This window comes from Lithobates pipiens, unplaced genomic scaffold (genome assembly GCF_037356315.1).
Source record: "Lithobates pipiens isolate NorthernLeopardFrog02 unplaced genomic scaffold, aLitPip1_a1.2 Scaffold_22, whole genome shotgun sequence".
Taxonomy (NCBI): Eukaryota; Metazoa; Chordata; class Amphibia; order Anura; family Ranidae; genus Lithobates; species Lithobates pipiens.
In genome coordinates, this window is record NW_027507784.1 from 303,181,584 (window position 1) to 303,203,159 (window position 21,576).

Below are 21,576 nucleotides of genomic sequence, written 5' to 3' on the forward strand. Positions count from 1 at the left end.
AAATGAACAATAAAAAAATAAAATAAAAATTAAAGCGCCCATGTCCCCATGTGCTCGCATGTGCCACACATGTGAGGTATCGCCGAGAATGTTAGAGCGAGAGAAATAATTCTAGTCCTAGACCTCCTCTGCAACTCAAAACATGTAACCAGTAAAAAAATATTAAAAGCGTCGCCTATGGGGATTTTTTAAGTAGCGACGTTTGGCGCCATTCCACGGGCATGTGCAATTTTGAAGAGTGACATGTTTGATATCTATTTACTCAGCATAACTTCATCTTTCACTTTATGCAAACATTGGGCTAACAAGTGGTTAATAATAGAGCTTGCAGTCAGTAGTGTTAGGAGATAGTGTGTGCTGTCTGCGTGCTCTGTACCCAGTACATACCGCTATAATATAGGGCAGGCCCCTACTTTCAAACATCCAACTTACAAACATCTCCTACTTGCAAACGCAAGGAGACAGCAGCAAGTGAGATGAAAAAAGATGGACGACAAAACAAATTATACAGGGGTGATAACCCTTCCCTATGTTTTCCAAAAAGCTTAAAGATAGTTTTTTTGACTGGAGCTACACTTTAAAAATGTACCGGTTGAAAATGACAAACAGATTCAACTTAACACAACAAACCTACACAGTCCCTGTCTTGTTTGCACCGCCAGTATACTGCTGTTCTGAGTATATAGGGCCTGGGGGCCACACGCATTTCCTTTTTTTAATATGGGTACGGGGTTCCCCTTAATATGCGTACAAGACCCAAATAGGCTGGTAATGGGCAGGGAGGGCTACCCATGCCATGTTTCTCAATGATTTTCAACCATATTGCAGGAACCAGATATAACATTAAAACCGCAAGCAGTTTTAAATGGTGTTATTTCCGTTTAATGTAATTTTGTGCAGGGACTGTTCTAAACACGGGAAACACGTGGCACTTCACAGGCATACTACAGACACCCCGCAGGCACCATATTTAAAGGAATATTTCACTTTTTTTTTTTCACTTTAATCGTCATTAAAATCAGTGCTCCCGCCAAAACGGTAGTTTTTAAAACTTTTTTTTGCAGTGACCCATGTCCCCTGAGGCAGGAGGCAGGTCGCCAAACCCTTTTTAGGACACTATCTTGCATATTAGCCATTAAAATGAGCACTTTCCAATTCGAACGTTCGAGTCCCATAGACTTCAATGGGGTTCTAACGTTTGTACCGAACGCGGGGGTCGTTCGCAAGTTCTGGTGCGAACCGAACCGGGGGGTGTTCGGCTCATCCCTATTTCCCAGTGTGCCGGGTCTGTATCAGTCCTGGTCTCCCTGCAGAAAGAGAATATAGGTACATGTCCTCTCAACATAGGAAATAGGCCTCAACCCCACCTTCTTAGTGTTTCTATCTGGGAATTGTAGTTTAAAACTGAATCTGTAGTAATGGCTCTTTACAAACTACATTCCTCACAATCCTCCACATGGATTTCTCAAAAGTCTCTAAAAGTTCATGTCCTCAGCTTGCCCCTTAGTGGATGGAGCGCGGTTGAATACCAGCTGCTCTGTCTTATGTGATAATGGTCTCATCTATAGCAGCGCTTGTGTGAGTGTCTCCCAGGGCAACACAGTCACAAAGTCCCTTTCGTGCTGGAACTGCAGACTGTACTACACAAAGTATGGGAAAAGTATCATAAAAGAAGTTTTATTGGTCTAAAAACTTAGGATTTTGTATGAGTATAGTATTTCCCATAATGGATTGAGCAATTGTTTTTCACAATACATTTATTTTATTCCTGTCTGTAAAACTGGAACAGAAAGTCAAAGTCAATTTCAAAACAGCACTGAGCCCCATTTTGGAAGTTCTTAAGTCTTTTAGCAATGACAATGGTGACTGTTGGTTGTGCGTCATTGCTGCAGACAGATTGAATTTTTTTTGGTTCATATCCTTTGTGTAAATCTATACAAATGGGCTTTCTTTTCATATCTGAAGGTCTTAGATCATTGTACCCTAACCTAGGAACAACAGTTCAATACAGAAGACTGTGATGAAGAGCATACTATAATTGTACCTGTACGCACAATAACCACATGTGATATCAATATTCATCTTTCTGCCTTTTGTCATTGAAGTAGAATGCTTCCTAAATTGTTGTTGGAATGTATTGTATTTGTGCGCTATTGTGTAAATCCAGCTACCTTGTTTCTTCCTACATTATGGACTCTGGTGTTGGGCGTTAAAAAAAACCTTTACTATTGCTGACCTCCTTCTAAAAATGCTATTTGCCTATATGTCATGCTGATGTAGTAGCTTCAATGGTTTGAGCATTAGGCTAGGAACAAGTATACATTTGATGTTCCTTTGCTGCATGCTTCATTCAGATTTGTGACTCACAAAGTATTAAAGCCAGAGGCTGCAGGAAATCATGGAAGGTAAACATTTTCAGAAGGAGGTCACCAGTGGAAGCTTCTATATTTTTCTCAATACAAGTTTCTTTTTAAGAAAACCAAAAAAATACTGCGCTAGTGTTAATGTAAAAGAAAAAGCTGGAAACACAACAGTGAGATATTTGTCATAATTGGCCCCAGTAGAAGTCCTATTGTGGAGAAACGCATAGGGCAGAGTGGCTTGATCATGCCAACGCGTTACCCGGAAGTGAAGGCAGATGCCATCTTGCTTGAACTGGATTGTTATAATGAAGACATGCGCATGATCTTTAACTTGATTATAATAAAGAATTTGTCTTAAGGTTTTACACTATTTAGTGCTTTTTATTCCTTTGGGAGCTGGTGTTATCTTTTCTGGAATATATTTTCCGAGGCATCATCCCCATGGCTGCTTGATTCTGGCTGGAGTATTGCTAGAGGGAGAGAGTCCCCAAAAGGCTGTTTCACCCATCTGTCCTTCGAGCTCTAGTAAGAGGACATCAGATTTGGGTGTTGCTGATTGGCCTCTATGGTGGAGTGAAGGAGATATCATCCATTTTTGTGGGACTGTTTTCTCACGCTGGACACTTATATGATTACGATATTGTCATATTTGGATACTAATTCACTGATTACTTTTTCATACATTTTTGTTAAGGCAACATTTTGTGTATATATATATATATATATATATATATATATATATATTTCTTTAAGAAAGCATGCTCAGAAGGACATCTGCTGCCATTCCTGGCCCCTCTTTCTGAAAAGTCTAGTTGCCCAGCTGTCGTGTTGATCTAATGGCTTCAGTGCTTTTGAGTCACTGAACTAAAACAAGTATGCAGTTTAAGGCCTCGTGCACGCTTGACGTTTTCCAAACACTCCTATGCCGCGTACACACGTAGCCGACTATCCAACGGACTTAGACTGGCGGACTTCCCGCCGGACTGTCCGTCCGACTTTCTGAACGGGCTACTTGCCCACACACGGCACTTTTTCAGGGGACTAATACGGTGTACTAAGTCCGCCGTACTATCCGCCCTACTTTTGAAATGAACGGACTCGCCCACACACGCGGAGTAAAGTCCGCTCATTTTGAGCGGGTCTCCAGGTAGGCGGGGCCCGCGAAGGAGACGTCGCTGGCCCCGCCACCTGGTATGGACTTAAAGGGGAACCCCAACGCCGAAAAAAATCGGCGTGGGGTCCCCCCCAGGTCCACATCAGACCCTTGTACGAGCACGCTACCCGGCCGGCCAGGAAAGGGGGGACGAGCGAGCGCCCCCCCTCCTGAGCCGTACCAGGCCACGTGCCCTCAACATGGGGGGTGCCTTGGGGAAGGGGGGGCCGCGCGGCCCCCCCACCCCAAAGCACCTTGTCCCCATGTTGATGAGGACAAGGGCCTCTTCCCGACAACCCTGGCCGTTGGTTGTCGGGGTCTGCGGGCGGGGGGCTTATCGGAATCCGGGAGCCCCCTTTAATAAGGGGGCCCCCGGATACCAGCCCCCCACCCTATGTGAATGAGTATGGGGTACAATGTACCCCTACCCATTCACCTGTGAAAAAAAGTACAAAAAAAACACAACACAGGGTAAAAATAGTTTATTGCACAGCTCCGGAGGTCTTCCGTCTTCGGGGGTCTTCTCGCCGGACTCCTCTGCTATCTTCTTCTAGCTCTTTTACTAGCGGAGGAGCCCGGCTTTCTTCCTCGCCGCCACCCTCTTCTTCCGACTTCGGGGGTCTTGTCCCCCTCTTCGGTTCTTCTGCCGGGCCACCGCGCCTTCTTATAGCTCTTTTACAGGCGGTGGCCCGGTCTTCTGTCGCCGCCGCCGCAGCCTTCTGTTCTTCGGGGACCGGGCGCGCGGTGCCTTTTATAGGGACATCACCGGATGATGTCCCCGCCCATTATAGTGTCACAGTCCCAGCATCCTCTCCCCGTCATTGTGAGCGGAGGGAGCGACGAGTCAACATCTGAAGAGAAGAAGAGAAGAACAGAAGGCGGCGGCGACGTCAGCGGCGACAGAAGACCGGGCCACCGCCTGTAAAAGAGCTATAAGAAGGCGCGGTGGCCCGGCAGAAGAACCAAAGAGGGGGACAAGACCCCCGAAGTCGGAAGAAGAGGGCGGCGGCGAGGAAGAAAGCCGGGCTCCTCCGCTAGTAAAAGTGCTAGAAAAAGATAGCGGAGGAGTCTGGCGAGAAGACCCCTGAAGACGGAAGAACCCCGGAGCTGTGCAATAAACTATTTTTACCCTGTGTTGTGTTTTTTTTTGTACTTTTTTTCACAGGTGAATGGGTAGGGGTACATTGTACCCCATACTCATTCACATAGGGTGGGGGGCCGGTATCCTGGGGCCCCCTTATTAAAGGGGGCTCCCGGATTCCGATAAGCCCCCGCCCGCAAACCCCGACAACCAAAGGCCAGGGTTGTCGGGAAGAGGCCCTTGTCCTCATCAACATGGGGACAAGGTGCTTTGGGGTGCGGGGGGCGCGCGCCCCCCCCTTCCCCAAGGCAGCCCCCATGTTGAGGGCATGCGGCCTGGTACGGCTCAGGAGGGGGGTGGCACGCGATCGCCCCCCCCCCTTTCCTGGCCGGCCGGGTAGCATCCTCGGACAAGGGTGTGATGTGGACCTGGGGGGAACCCCCACGCCGTTTTTTTTTGGCGTTGGGGTTCCTCTTTAAGTCCATACCAGGTGGTGGGGTCAGCAACGTCTCCTTCGCGGGCCCCGCCTACCTGGAGACCCGCTCAAAATGAGCGGACTTTTCTCCGGGCGGGAAAAGTCCATTCATTCAAAAGTATGGCGGACTGGCATACGCACGGCCGGATTGTCCGCCGAAATGCAAGTCCAGCGGGAAGATTGGCGTGCAAAACTACTTTCTAAGTCCGCCGTACTTTCGGGTCAAAAAAGTACGCCGGAAGCTACACACGGGGGGATTGTCCGGCGGACTTGAGTTTGCCGGACTTTTCCACCCGATTGTTTGATCATGTGTACGCGGCACTAGAAGCAGTGTTCCAGAAAAAAAAACACTTGACACTTCTAAAAGTGTCTAAGGCCCCTTTCACACTGAGGCACTTCTAAACTGCCAGTAAAACACTAAGGCCGCGTACACACGGGCGGACTGTCCGCCCAACTAGGTTCGTCAAACAGTTTGACAAACAGTCCGTTCAAAATTTGCATGAGCGGACTTGACCACACACGACGAACGAACAGTCCGCTGAAAACTTGCGGGATGACGTGAACGGCACGTACGACGGGACGAGAAATTCGGCGTCCGATACACTGCAATGCAACCTTCGCCGTGTAAATCCTTTCTGAGGATGCGCGGAACTTAGTTTGACGAACAAGCCTACACATGAGCGGACTGTCCGCTCAAACCAAGTTTCAGTGGACAGTCTTACGGAAATTCCAAAAAACTTTGTTCGTCAGACTGTCCGCTGAAACTGTCCACTGAAGCCCACACACGAGCGGACTGTCCGCTGAAACACTGTTCAGCGGACAAAGTTGGACGAACAGTCCACCCGTGTGTACGCGGCCTGAGAGCTTTTGAAGAGCTTTCCATTAATTTCAATGGAGGGAGGCATTTTTTCACTGCCCTGCCAGCGCACTGCCCCAGTGTGAAAGCATTCATTTAATTGAAATAGTTTTTTCGTGAGCTTTTTAAGCGATTGAAAAGTGCCTCAGTGTGAAAGGGGTTTAACATTTCTGGAAGCATTTAGGCGCATTTATAGGCGACAAGTGTTTGGGTGTTAATTAATTTCATTACCCAGAATTTATTCTGGCCATTGAAATTAATTAATGCTCAAGCGCTAAACGCGCCTAGGATTAGTGTGTGTTTAGATGCATTTACAAGTGTCAAGTGTTTTTTCTGCCCAAACTCTGCTGCTCCTGGATGTACTGGCAGTGTTTTTTGGTTTTTTTCCTGCCTCTAAATTCTTCTGCCTCTAAACTATGCCAAAAGCCTAACATGCAGGGAAGTTTAGAAGCAGGAAAAAAATGCCACACGCTCCTAGGGGCAGCTCTAAAAATGTCCATTGTGCATGAGGCCTTAAAGAGGAAGTAAACCCATCGGTTTACTTCCTCTTTCATTCCCTGCAAAGGTAAAGCATAATGGACTACTATGCATTGCATAGTAGTCCATTATGTGTCACTTAACTGACACAGGAGCCAGCGAAGTCACTGCTGTCCCCTATAGTCTGGCGCATCCATCTTCTCGGTGGGTCTCGCCGCTCCGCCGCTGTCATTCAGCAAAGCCGCGATGACGTCACTCCCGCGCACGGGAGCCGCCACTCGCGGTATATCGCCGTTGACCGCGGCGATATGGTCCAAGATATTTCTTGGACCTACAGGTAAGCCTTAATCTAGGTTTACCTGTAGGTCAAAGTGTGTTGTAAGGGTTTACAACCACTTTAACCCTTTCATGACTAAGCCTATTTTTGGAATTTGGTGTGTACAAGTTAAAATCCATATTTTTTGCTAGAAAATTACTTGGAACCCCCAAACATTATATATATATATTTTTTAGCAGAGACTCTAGAGAATAAAACGGCGATTGTTGCAATATTTTATGTCACGCGGTATTTGCGCAGCGATGTTTTAAACGCAACTTTTTGGGAAAAGGGACACTTTCATGAATAAAAAAAAAAAAAACAGTAAAATTAGCCCAATTTTTTTGCGTAATGTGAAAGATAATGTTACGCCGAGTAAATAGATACCAAACATGTCACACTTTATAATTGCGCGCACTTGTGGATTGACGACAAAGTACGGTACCTAAAAATCTCAATAGGCGACGCTTTAAAAATTTTTTACGGTTACCAGGTTAGCGTTACAGAGGAGGTCTAGTGCTAGAATTATTGCTCTCGCTCTGACGATCGCGGCGATACCTCACATGTGTGATTTGAACACCGTTTACATACGCGGGCGCGACTTCCGTATGCGTTTTCTTTGCTTCGCGAGCTCGCGGGGACGGCGGGCGCTTTAAAATTTTTTATTTTATTTATTTATTTTATTTATTTTAAAATGACTAAATTGTTTTTGAAAAAAAATTTAAAATTGATCACTTTTATTGCTGTCACAAGGAATGTAAACATCCCTTGTGACAGTAATAGGTGGTGACAGGTACTCTTTATGGAGGGATCGGGGGTCTAAAAGACCCCCCACCCCTCCTTTACACTTCAATGTATTCAGATCGCCGAAAACTGCGATTCTGAATACCGGATATTTTTTTAAAACCGGCGCCATTGGCAGCCGAGTAAATGGGAAGTGACGTCATGACGACGCTTCCGTGTTTACGATGAGAAGACTGGAACGAAGCCAATTACGGCTTCATTCCAGTCCCTGCCCAGCAGCCGAAGGCAGCGGAATTTGAATCGGTGCTCCCGATCGAGCGGGAGCACCGGTAACAGCGGCGGGAGGCGGCGGGAGGGGGGGACGTCCCCTCCCGCTCCTCCGGCATAACAGCCGAGCGGCTTTTAGCCGCATCGGTTGTTATGCCTGGATAGCCAATCGCCTGCTGAAAAAAGCGGTACCGGGATGATGCCTGCAGGTGCGGGCATCATCCCGGTATACCCCCCGGAAGCAGAGTACGCACATCTGCGTACGCTCGGCGGGAAAGGGTTAAGCCTGGTACACACCATTTGTTAGTTTTTTTAGATTAATCCGCTAACAGCTTCAGTCGGAGCCTAGGGTTGCCACTTTTTCTTCAAGCCAAACCCGTACACTTTAGTGGTGCACAACAATTTTTTTTCTCAATATACACTATAGGATTGTAACAGACCTGGGACACCTTTGGGCACTACAAAGAGAATAGTAATGTAGCACACATAGTACCCCCTCGCCTTCCTGTCAAGCCCTGTTCTGAGCCACATTCCTGTCTGAATAATGTGTCCGGGTGTCAGGTGGACTGAAACCTGGACACATGATTCAAACCCTGAACTGTCCGGAGGAATCCCAGACAGGTGGTAACCCTATCAGAGCTGCTCTACTTACTATCCAATGTTATTACAACAATCTCCACCACAGTGCCATTTACACTGCCCCTCCCCTCTTTACACTAATGTGTCCCCTTTTATATTGCAATCCCCCTTTACAACAAAGTTCCCCCCTTTACTAATCAGTCCTCCTCTTTACACCACAACACCCCCTTTAACATTACAGTCTTCCCTTTTATATCACAGTGCCCCCTTTTACATCACAGTACCCCCCTTTACACCACAATGCCCCCTTTTATATTGCAGTACCCCCCTTTACACCACAATGCCCCTTTTATATTGCAGTACCCCCTTTACATCAAAGTGCTCTTTTTTACGTTGTAGTCCCCCCTTTACACCGCGGTGCTCCATTTTATATTGCAGTCTCCCCCTTTACACCAAAGCACCCACTTTTACTTCACAAAACATACATACAGCCCTCCTGTTACATGACAAACACCCCCTTTTACAACAGTATCTTTAGTCCCTCCATCACCTCACAGTCCCCCTCTTTACATCACAGTTCTCTTCAAATAATAGCCCTCACTTTGCATCAGAGCACAAACAAAACTGATGTTCCCTTCTCCCCCAAAACAGAGATCCCCCTGGTGGCACTCGATCATCAAGTGTGGGCAAAAGGCCCTGAACCCAGTCTTGAACCATATTTTTATCACCAGTGAGTAGGCTGGATCCAAAAAAAGCCCTGGAACTAAGCACATATACTTAACACTTTCCCCCCTCGGCCTGGGTCAGCCACTAATTAACTTGTGCAGAAATAAACAACATGCCTAAACTCCCAAACTCCAAATTGCCGATAGGAAAATGCACTCCTGCTGTGTTTTTTTACTATTATTCTTTATTTAACCTCCTCCCACCCACTGTATAGACAAAGGACGGGGGCGGGATCCCCTCTGGTTCTGGGAGCCCCAGTCTCATCTCGCTTGTGCGCCCAAAGAACCCCAATCTTGGTAAAGAGCTGATGACATGCCATCTTAGCCATGTAAGAACGTCAATTTGCCAGTAAAGGCAGATCGTGAGTTCCTAATAACTGGGAACCATGATCTGTCATCTCCTATAGTCAGTCCCCTCCCCCCACAGTTAGAGCACACAGTCAGGGAGTGCAGTTGGCCCCCTTGGTCGTCCCATGGTGTTGTTAGAGGTGCCATGGATCTGTCCCCTATTTTGTGGACGCTGTGGCTTTTGTGCAGGCCAGGAAATATTTGCTTGTTGCGATTTTTGTTACCGGGAATGTGTAGTGGAGTAAATGTTGGCCTAGACTGAAGAAGGAATAATAAATTGGGGGTGCTTATTATAGCAAGAAGTACAAAGAATTGTGTTTTTTTTTCCAGAATTGTCACGCTTTTTTTGTTTGTAGCGCAGAGAGTGAGGGCTGCAGAGATGATCGAGTGCCACCAGGGGGATCACTGTTTGTGGGGGAGAAGGGGACATGAGTTTTGTTTGGGTGCAGCGTCTCACGACCGCGCAGTTGTCAGTTGGAGCGGCACGGTGCCGGGTCATGGAAGGTGGCCTGGTCAATGAGCAGCCAAGTCTTCCGGGGCTGAAGTGGTTAGGGAAACAAAGCCTTGCTTCTGCCAAGATGGCCACCTTCACATAGAGACACAGTGCAGCACAAGGCATGGTAAACCATGATTTGGGAACGACCACAGGCACTACTGCTGATTAGTTCTTAGTCCTCCTTCTGTCTTTTTGGGCAGAGCTTCCAGACTTCAGTTCCTCTTTTTAAACTGACTCTGTCACCAGAGAACCTGGCAATCTCAGCACAAAATATTGTGTGCGGGATTGTGGATTATTTTTTTTAACTCCATCCTGCAAAAGAAGAGTTATAATACTTACAAGTGCTGTGTGCAGGGACTCCAATCTTCGCTCTCTTGAAGGACTACACCTTGATTGTCCTACACACTTCTAGGCGTGTTGAATGTCTCATGTGGTACCACCTGCTGGCTCCCTTAGTGTGTCCTGTAGTGACATGGAGCTGGCAAGAGGAACCACATCTGACTATGTCTTTGGCCTTCGGAACTCTTCAGAACAGCGAAGATAAGAGTTCTAACCACCAGATTGGTTCTTTTGCAGGGTGGACTTCTTAAAAAAATATTTTTCTGGCTCTAGAGTTGCTGTAACGTATTTGGAACACAGCCACAACATTAAAGGTACAATGTGTTGTTTGAAAATTATACGTTGTCTTAATACATATGTTTAACATGTTTTAAGGCAAATATTTTAGGGAGAAAACAATGCTGCACTGGTTTTTATTTTTAAAAAGTTGGAAATGATCCCTTCTGTTTATTCCATTCCAAATATAGTTGAAATCCTTTTATGTATGTACACTGAATAATGTAACATTTTTTTACTTAAAGCACAGGGGCTTGATGGAATTTGGGATGGCTGAAATCATACTGATGCAATTTTGCTAATATTTGGTCTGAAAAAAGTGACCTGTTTTTGTAAAATTAGCACTGCAGAAAATAAATCTGCACAGTGCTGAGATTGCTTGATTTTCAGCAGCCTTGAGAAGTCCCTATAGACTACTGACTAATAATAAATATTGTTTTTAAATCAAAAAAAAAGAAGAAGAAAAAGAGCGTCATTGCCTACCACCCTATCACAGTCACACTATAAGTTGCTGATCACTGCCATTACAGAATAGTGTCTATAGCTGTGTAAATTCTGGTATATATATACAGTGCCTTGCGAAAGTATTCGGCCCCCTTGAACTTTTCAACCCTTTGACACATTTCAGGCTTCAAACATAAAGATATAAAATTTTTATTTTTTGTGAAGAATCACCAACAAGTGGGACACAATTGTGAAGTGGAACGAAATCTATTGGATTTTTGAAACTTTTTTAACTAATAAAAAAATGAAAAGTGGGGCGTGCAAAATTATTCGGCCCCCTTGCGTTAATACTTTGTAGAGCCACCTTTTGCTGCGATTACAGCTGCAAGTCGCTTGGGGTATGTCTCTATCAGTTTTGCACATCGAGAGACTGAAATTCTTGCACATTCTTCCTTGCAAAACAGCTCGAGCTCAGTGAGGTTGGATGGAGAGCGTTTGTGAACAGCAGTTTTCAGCTCTTTCCACAGATTCTCGATTGGATTCAGGTCTGGACTTTGACTTGGCCATTCTAACACCTGGATACGTTTATTTGTGAACCATTCCTTTGTAAATTTTGCTGTATGTTTGGGATCATTGTCTTGTTGGAAGATAAATCTCTGTCCCAGTTTCAGGTCTTTTGCAGACTCCAACAGGTTTTCATCCAGAATGGTCCTGTATTTGGCTGCATCCATCTTCCCCTCAATTTTAACCATCTTCCCTGTCCCTGCTAAAGAAAAGCAGGCCCAAACCATGATGCTGCCACCACCATATTTGACAGTGGGGATGGTGTGTTGAGGGTGATGAGCTGTGTTGCTTTTACGCCAAACATATCGTTTTGCATTGTGGGCAAAAAGTTCGATTTTGGTTTCATCTGACCAGAGCACCTTCTTCCACATGTTTGGTGTGTCTCCCAGGTGGCTTGTGGCAAACTTTAGACGAGACTTTTTATGGATATCTTTGAGAAATGGCTTTCTTCTTGCCACTCTTCCATAAAGGCCAGGTTTGTGCAGTGTACGACTGATTGTTGTCCTATGGACAGACTCTCCCACCTCAGCTGTAGTTCTCTGCAGTTCATCCAGAGTGATCATGGGCCTCTTGGCTGCATCTCTGATCAGTCTTCTCCTTGTCTGAGCTGAAAGTTTAGAGGGACGGCCAGGTCTTGGTAGATTTGCAGTGGTCTGGTACTCCTTCCATTTCAAAATGATCGCTTGCACAGTGCTCCTTGGGATGTTTAAAGCTTGGGAAATATTTTTGTATCCAAATCCGGCTTTAAACTTCTCCACAACAGTATTACGGACCTGCCTGGTGTGTTCCTTGGTCTTCATGATGCTCTCTGTGCTTTCAACAGAACCCTGAGACTATCACAGAGCAGGTGCATTTATACAGAGACTTGATTACACACAGGTGGATTCTATTTATCACCATCAGTCATTTAGGACAACATTGGATCATTCAGAAATCCTCGCTGAACTTCTGGAGTGAGTTTTCTGCACTAAAAGTAAAGGGGCTGAATAATTTTGCACGCACCACTTTTCAGTTTTTAATTTGCTAAAAAAGTTTAAAATATCCAATAGATTTCGTTCCACTTCACAATTGTGTCCCACTTGTTGGTGATTCTTCACAAAAAATTTTAATTTTATATCTTTATGTTTGAAGCCTGAAATGTGGCAAAAGGTTGAAAAGTTCAAGGGGGGCCGAATACTTTCGCAAGGCACTGTGTGTGTATGTGTATATATATATATATATATATATATATATATATATATATATATATTACACACACACACAACATCGTTTTTAGACACTATAACTTTTGCACAAACCATTTAATAATATATACGTGTAGAGACTTTATAAACATTTCATTTGGGTACAGTATTGCATGACCGCGCAATTGCCAGTTAAAGTAGTACAGTGCTGAATAGCAAAAAATGCCCTGGTCTTGTAGGGGGTAAAACCTTCCGGAGGGCAAGTGGCTAAATTTTTTGTGCTATATAAATACCTGTAATAATAAATATTCACTCCCCTAGCCCTGGATTTTTTTCTAAGATGTCCTAGTAGGGCATCTTGATCTAAGACCAGCTAATTTCAAATGACTGTATTCCCCTAATGAAACACTTGACTCCATGGACTCTGTTTTGGAGCAGCTTTAGATTTGGTGCCTCTCACCCAAACTTTACTAAACAGTAATGCCGTGTACAAACAATTGGAAATCCCGCCAGCAAAACTCAAATGAGAGATTTTTGTCTGAAAATGCGACCGTGTGTATACTCCATCAGTCTTTTGCTGGTGGAATTCCAGCCAGCAAAAGATTGAGAGCATGTTCTCTATTTGTTGGTCGGGAAAAGTTCCTATCTGAAAATGCATTCGTGTATGCAATTCGAATGCGCAAAAAATCATGCATGCTCAGAAGCATTGAACTTAATTTTCTCAGCTCATCGTAAGGGGTTGTACGTCACCGCGTTCTTGACGGTCGACAGTTCAGAAAACTTTTGTGTGACCGTATGTATGCAAGCCAAGTTTGAGTGGAATTCCGTTGGAAAAAACATCCAAGTTTTTTCGGACAGGATTTCTGATCATGTGTATGGGGCATTAAGCAAAAAAAAGGTTGTAGATAACAGTAGAGAATGCATTTTTAAAGACATGTCAGGTATGGCATATTTTTATTGGGACATGTTCCTTTTAAACGCTCTGATTCTCAGAAGACATGCTGTGATGGTAACATTGTGAGCAATGCTGGGTGTTGATGGCTAATCCTGTTTTTGTTTTGACCCTTCAGATGGATGCGTTCCTCACCTCTGCTCTCCCTGCTCAGCCTGTGCACCCTCTGTCACTCACAGGTAAGGTCACCCTGGTCCACAGAGTCAGACAGGTAACAGTCACCCTGACACTGCACTCATGTCTCTTGGGCTCTTCACAATAATAGTTCCAATTATTAGACCAAGGGGAGGTTGACATTCAGAGTTATTCCTCGTAGATGCTCTTTTAATCAGAGATCTGCTCCAGAATCTGTCATTTCTTTATGTTTTCTGTAGCTACAGCTGAATACGCCCTCATCCACATTCTCGTACAAACCATACAATTTTTTTTTTTTAACACTCATTTTTTTTTGTTTTTTTTATCCATTGTCAACAAAACACTTCAGCTAATTTGCCAGCTGAGTTCAAATTGCTTACAGTAGTTACGCCCGGCTTTGTCTTGCGTAAGTGAATGGCAGTCACCTCTATGCTCCCAATTCTCCAGTCTGCAGGTTCAAGGACCTTGTTATGCTATGTCAGGGAATGGCTGAACAATTAATTTATTTGAGTTATCTTTTAGCCAATGCAAAATTCTTTGAAGTAACACAACAGATCGATGTGAGTATGGATTGGAGATTATAGATAAATTAACATTTATTACGACACATGCAAACATCATACATAATAGCCTAATTGCGATATACATAGACACTAAGATAATTGCATATACGTAACAAAATCGTCTGTAATAATAGATAATACATATATAATTATTCAAATCAACAATTCAATTCTCCCCGTAGAAAAAATAACCAATGCTGATGAATTATCAGACACTAGTCTGCGTTTTACAGAAATTAAGTAGAACTATAAGCAAAACTTTTTTTTTTTTCATTTTGGAAAGAGCAAGGAAGGGTTTAAAACCCTTCCAAATTTATTTTTTTCCATCTGTGTCCAATTGCAGAGATTTTCCTTCACTTCTTGCCTGATAGCCAAACAGGAAGTGAGAAGAAATCCCTGCAAATTAAGGGAATTCCTTGGGGACCCCCGGATCACCAGAGATAGTGTCCCCATTGGAAGATTTTCCCTCTATTACTTTTCTGGGGACAACCCAAAATTCGGGGTTTCCTTTTACTTTCATATTTAATGATAATGGTAAACAGGACAAATAGAGGGAGGGGGGGGGTCTCCTCAACCAAGGCCACAGACAGCAATAAAAACTGACAGCTGTTCTAATCTCTCTCCACTTCATCCAAAACTAAAAAAAATAAACTTATTAAAGGGGGCTCCCGGATTCCAATAAGCCCCCGCCCGCAGACCCCGTCAACCAACGGCCATGTTGAGGGCACGCGGCCTGGTACGGCTCGGGAGGGGGGGCGCTCACTCATCCCCACCCCCTTTCCTGACCGGCCGGGTTGCGTGCTCGGATAAGGGTCTGATATGGACATAGAGGGGGACCCCCACGCCGTTTTTTCGGCGTAGGGCTTACCCTTTAACGCCATACCAGGTGACGGGGCCAGCAACGCCTCCTTCGCTGGTCCCGGCTACCTGGAGCTGCGCTCAAAATTAGCAAACTTTTCTCTGGGCGGGAAAAGTCAGTTCATTTCAAAAGTACGGCGGACTAGCACACACACGGCCCTATTGTCCGCCGAAGTGCGAGTACGGCGGACATATTTAGGTGCAAAACTACTTTCTTAGTCCGCCGGACTTTTGGGTAAAAAAAGTCCCCCGGAGCCCACACTGGACTTTTCCACTGGATTGTTTGATCGTGTGTACGCGGCTTTACTAACCTTTTAACCCCAGAGGAGCTCCACAACTAATTTCCAGTTCTCATGGAATCTTTACTAAAACCAATTCATCAGAGCTCAATTCATCAGAGGTCAATGGGAAAAATGCATCTAACATTGGTAGCCAGTAGGACGAATGAAACCCTTCCAGTGGTGGTCCAAATGTCACCCTTACAGACAGCTAAAAAGATTATTAGTGTCATTCTGCTTGCTTTGCCAAGTGGCTTTGGCCCCAGAACTATGCAGGTCATTAAATGGGAGACCAATCAGCCACAGCTCAAGGAATACCTATAAACCCCTGGGGGAACCCTATGGTTTCATGGGACTCTGATTGAGAATAGCTGGTGTAGAACACCCCCTGACACCCCAAAGGCACCTCCAGAGGCAAGGGTGGGCTAGCATTTCGCCCTAGGGCTGACTTCATGGCCAAAATGGGGGACTGAAACAGAATTTTGAGCGCTAGTCACTTTTGTCATTTTAGAGTTTTATTGCAGAGGGGTTAAGAAGGTGAAGGTGAAGAGGGTTAGAGGTACTACATACCAGGAAGATCATTTACAGACTCTCCAGATCAATGCCCAGCTTCACAATCTCAGAACCTTTAAACCAGCCCAGCAACACTGTAAGCATGCTCCCAGATTTCAGTGTGTCCTCCAAGTGAGTCACCAGGCCATTCTGTAAGCCTTCTTCCTGGTTCTCTCCAACCAGGGGCCTCCCTTGGCTCTTTTTCTTGTCACAGCTTCCCCCAGACCAGGCAGGACAGCTTCAGGTCCACGTCAGCACATGTTAGGACCTAAACAGGCTCTTGGGCCTAACAGCAGAGCTCAGTCCAGCAGCACTTTCCCAGGCCTCAGCCCAGGGGAAGAGAGAAAGCACATGCCCTGCCCCAAATATTTAGATCCTCTACAGCATGCCCTCGTGGCCTAAACATCCTACTGGATTGGGTGAAGGAAATAAAAATATTCATAACTTAGTCTTGTTTATGAAATCTTATATTATGAGACAGGCAACAGTGAGAAACCACAACCTAATTGAAGCTTAGGGAAAAACAATGCGAAGAACTACCCAATTAGCCTCGGCTGACTACCACCCAGCCAAAAACTAAATTTAGGCTAGTAGCCCCTGTTTAGGACAATGTGGCTACACTGGCATAGAAGATATCTGGGAAAGCTGCTAACCTTGTTTGGGGCTTCAGTTCAGTGCATCGGAAGATACAAGGAAACAATTTTTTTTCATTGGATCAAAAGGAGTTTTTGTGTACTTGTACATGTGCAGCCACCACATCTAAAGACTGCTACATATCAATATATTACATTTTTGTTTTAGGGGGTTTTGATATATGTCAAATAAAACTTAAAAATACAACTTCAAATGTAATTTTTAATTTAAATATAACAGAAAAACACAACCTCAAAAGTAACTTCCAATATGTTTTAAATCTACTGCTTTAATTAAAACTATATCTGCTATAAAGGTCCTTGTTCAGGGACTTTCCGTTATAAGGTGACAACATTCTGCTAATTTCTTTTCTGCTTTGTCACAGTAGTAATGGTCCTCTCACATGGGCATGCTTTTCTCTGTTCAGCAAGGGATCAGTGAGCAGATATCCTGCTAAATCAGAGCAGAACTGGGCAGAAATCAGTTTTGTGACATCAATGCCCATTCAGAATTTTGGTCTGCATTTTGATAGCGGACTGTGGTGCACCCATGGTCGAACTATGGCTGCTGGATATAAACAGATTTTTGTCCATTTACATCAGACTACATCCTATCCATCATGTTAAGGCCTGGAAAAGGACGCACATCTGGATGGACTTGGAAGCAGGTGAATGTAGAAAGGCACAAGTCCATTTACACCCCCCTGCCTATAGACCTGAAAAGAGCATCCAATCAGGACAGCATGGAAAACTAACAGGTACATCTGATCAAAAAGCCCATGTGAAAAGGGCCTTACTTAAACAATTTTCTTACTTTTCCATTAAAGAAAAATTCCAGACAATTTAAACTAAGCATATACCATACCTATGGGATCCCTCTAGAAACCGGGAATCACTGAAGTAGACGCCGCTAACATATTGATCTCCACTAGTTTCTGGGTCCCATACCGAGCAAATTCCTTGCTGCATTATGAACTCACAGAAGGTTGGCCTTTGGATGCAAGCACCATTCAGAGAACACTTTACATTTTCTTAATGAATGCAAAACATTCTTCGATTGGGCGAAGTAGAGGGGATGGATGGTGACATCACACTATCCACCTTGTCCAATTAGAGAATGCTTTTCATTCCTTGAGAAAACACAAAGCATTCGCTGAAAAGCATTTGTGTCGAAAGGCTGACCTTCTGTTTTCCCAGTGCAGCAAGGTAGCGGCTTAGCATGGGACCTAGAAGCTAGCAAAGATCACTGGAGTAGCGGTTTCTTTTACAGTGATTTACAGCCTCCACAGGTATGGGATCCCACAGGTATGGTAAATGCATAGTTACATTGGTTGAAGCAGAATTATGTAAAAATATTCATACCTGAAATTCTTCTTTAAGATACTTGCTCAGGCAGTTATTATATGTGCATTTTGGATGAGCTTCCAAGGGCCCTATAGAATTAATCTGAAGAAAATATTGCAGATCATCAGACCAAAAATATTGCATGCACCAGTTCCCCCATTACTAAATAACTCTCATACATTATTACTGCATTTTTAACTTTGATTGAGTTTCCCTCAAAACACAGGAAAATGCAGTCTGGTGGGAATGAGTCCTTCCATGAATGTGATTGGTGGCTTTGGCTTAAAACCCATCATTGTTCACTGCATTATTTTATTAGGCTATAAGCATTCTAAAATCATTTCCATCCATGTGCAATAATTTGCTGTGTGCTTCACATTCTGCTATAAGTCTTCTCCAGCAAACCATTTCGGCAGGCAGGCTCACGGAAAATAACCATTTCGGCAGGCAGGCTCACGGAAAATGGGACTCATGTGCACTGGCAGAATACTTGACATGTAGTATTGATTAAAACATGAATCCGGCTGCTTGGATGAAGTGGACAGCGCTATCTTGTTGTGTTTTTGTTTCATCAATTCCATTCCAGACAAGCTTCAAACATATTTTCTAGATGGATTGAAAAATAGATACCAAGCACATGGGAGAATGTGGCTGTTAAGGAAAAAAGATATATATATATATATATATATATATATATATATATATATATATATATATATATATCAATCAGTATATACAAAATAAGTATGAGGATGAATTAGGGCATATCTATCTATCTATCTATCTATCTATCTATCTATCTATCTATCTATCTATCTATCTAAATCTGTTTTTATTGGTCTTATGTAATATTCTAATTTTCTGAGATACTGAATTTTGGGTTTTTCACTAGCTGTAAGCCATGATCATCAAGATTAAAAGAAAGAAATGCTTGAAATATATCACTCTGTGTGAAACGCATCTATAAAAAATATATGAGTTTCACTTTTTGAAATGAATTACTGAAATAAATTAACTTTTTGAGGAAATGAGATGCACCTCTGTGTATGTGTGTGTGTATATATATATATATATATATATGTATATATATATATATGTATATATCCAGGCACAATCCAGGCACACGCCTTCAGACAACAGTCTGAGGTTTTGTCTGCGGAAAATCCGACTGTGTGTATGAGGCTTAGAGGCTTAATTCAACACAAAGCTCATATGGTCTAGCCAAGGTGACCAAATTGCATCAAACTGTTTTAATAGGATTTTTAATAAAATAAAAGTTTCTCTCATAAGAAAAACACGTATTAAAGCGGAGCTCCACCCTAAAGTGGAGCTTCCACTCATTGGAACCCTCCCCCATTCCGGCGCCACAATTGGCACCTTTCAGGGGGGAGGGGGTGCAAGTACCTGTACAGTACAGGTATCTGCACCCACCCACTTCCGGCATAGATATATGCAGAATCTACGCCCCTTTCCGCAGAATCTATGCCCCTTTCCACAGGTCCCCCGCTGTCTGCTGGGAAACACACGGATCCCAGAGACAGCGGGGACCATCCTTTTTAGCGCAGCGCGACTCGCGCATGCGCAGTAGGGAACCGGGAAATGAAGCCGCAAGGCTCCACTTCCTGATTCCCATACCCAAGATGGCGGAGGCAGCACCCGAGAGACGATCAAGAGATCGGCTTCGGGTGCCGACATCGCGGGCGCGCTGGGCGGGTAAGTGTCCTTATTTTAAAAGTCAGCAGCTGCAGTATTTGTAGCTGCTGGCTTTAAAAAAAAAAAAAACGGTGGAACTCCGCTTTAAGGTCGAATATCCAGTCAGATAGGGTTGGTGGGTGCTGAGAAATCCACTTTAGAACAATTTGTCTTTGAGCTACTAACAAAGCACGTGCAATAGTAATCCGCACTGGTGGCTTAAAGTGGTTCTAGAGTCAGAAGGTTTTTATCTTAATGCATTCTATAAATTAAGATAAAATACCTTCTGTGTGCAGAAGCCCCCCTAATACTTACCTGAGATCAACTTGATCCAGCAATGTTGCACAAGAATCTCGGCTGTCCTCATTGGCTGAGACAGCAGTGGGGTGCCATCGGCTCCCACTGCTGTCAATCAAAGTCAGTGAGTCAATGAGGAGAGAGAGGGGGCTGCTTGTTGTGGGGGCACTCTGCAGGAGGGAGGGGCCAGGAGTACCAACGAGGGACCTGAAAAGAGGATGATCTGGGCTGCTCTGTGCAAAATCACTGGACAGAACAGGAAAGTATAACATGTTTGTTATACTGGAGTTCTGGTGCAGCTCTGCTTAGAAATCAATCAGCTTCCAGGTTTTTTGTCAAAGCCTAATTGAACAAGCCGAAGTTAGAAGCCGACTGGCTACCATGTACAGCTGCATCAGATTTTGCACTCTTCAATTTTCTATTTTTTTTAAAAGGTGTTTATTTAATTTTCAACAGTACAATATAAGTACTAAACAATATAACAGTATGTCTCCTTACATGAGAATTATATTGTATAACCTTTATGATTACATACATATAAATTTTTATAAGCTGGCATGAGTAGCTGGATTTTTAAAGACATGTGCAGTACCGTTTGGCTCCCCTCTACCAAATCAATGGCAGCTGGGGCAAGGGTGCGTCTCAAGTCAACTATGCCAAGAGGGTACCTCTGAAATGAAGTAACTTAAACAATGCAAAATCTTAACATACATACCAAACATGCACACAACATTCATACACTCACTGTCCCACTCTTTATATCGTGGTGCCCTGATCTTCATCACCATTACAGCTGTTTACTATTTCATCTATCTTATCACCTTTTCTTTCTCTAGTACCATACATACTACTTCAAAATTCTTCCTGTACTCTTCAATTTTAGTAAATCAACCCTATTGCATCCTGAAAAAAACAAGTTGTAAGTCACCTGGGGTGTCCTGAGATTTTGCATGGGTACCATGGCTGAACAAATGTCTAGAAATGCTATTCTAAGGTGCCACAACCCCTTCAGAGAATTATCAATGTTCAAAGTCCTATTCTTAGTACATTGATGTCAGATGAACAGTAATCAGAGTATAATTGGTTATATAAAATCAGGGCAAAGTAATGCACCCAATTAGTGCCATTTGCAACCTTCCATCCTGATAGGAACTACTTTTGCCCCTTACTAGCACAGCATTGTATAATTAGGGTGATCTACATTAGAGCCAACGTTTGTAATTATGTCCAATTGCTCATCATAGTCACTGTATAACTATAATTATTCACGGGGTCCTGTAGTGTAGGAAACAATTGTTTCTTCAAAGGAAGTGTTAGATAATTAAATTTATTAACCTTCACCGTAACAGTGACTTATTCTGTAATGTGCATTATTGAAAGGTATATAGAAGGGTTTACTTATGCATATAAATGGATCAACGTGACATAAGTAATTTTAATAATCTGTGTTTCTTATTTTTTCGAAACCTCGTTCATATAAGTTTTTGCTGTAATAATTATTAAAATAATTATTTTGGTTACTTGTGCTGTATCTAGCTTAGAACTTAAACAGCCCAATCCAATTGTTGGGCTATATTGAGCACAAC

At 43.7% G+C, this 21,576-nt stretch overlaps 1 protein-coding gene across 2 annotated transcripts in view; it reads left to right on the top strand.

Moving 5' to 3' along the window:
- The window catches only part of LOC143924809 (glucagon receptor-like), a 166,956-nt gene that overhangs the window by 53,505 nt on the left and 91,875 nt on the right, over nt 1–21,576 (top strand). For both annotated transcript variants that reach the window (XM_077449277.1, XM_077449278.1), the window contains exon 2: nt 13,758–13,818. In XM_077449277.1, the coding sequence (XP_077305403.1) occupies nt 13,758–13,818 (61 nt within the window). The remainder of the gene's footprint in view (nt 1–13,757; nt 13,819–21,576) is intronic.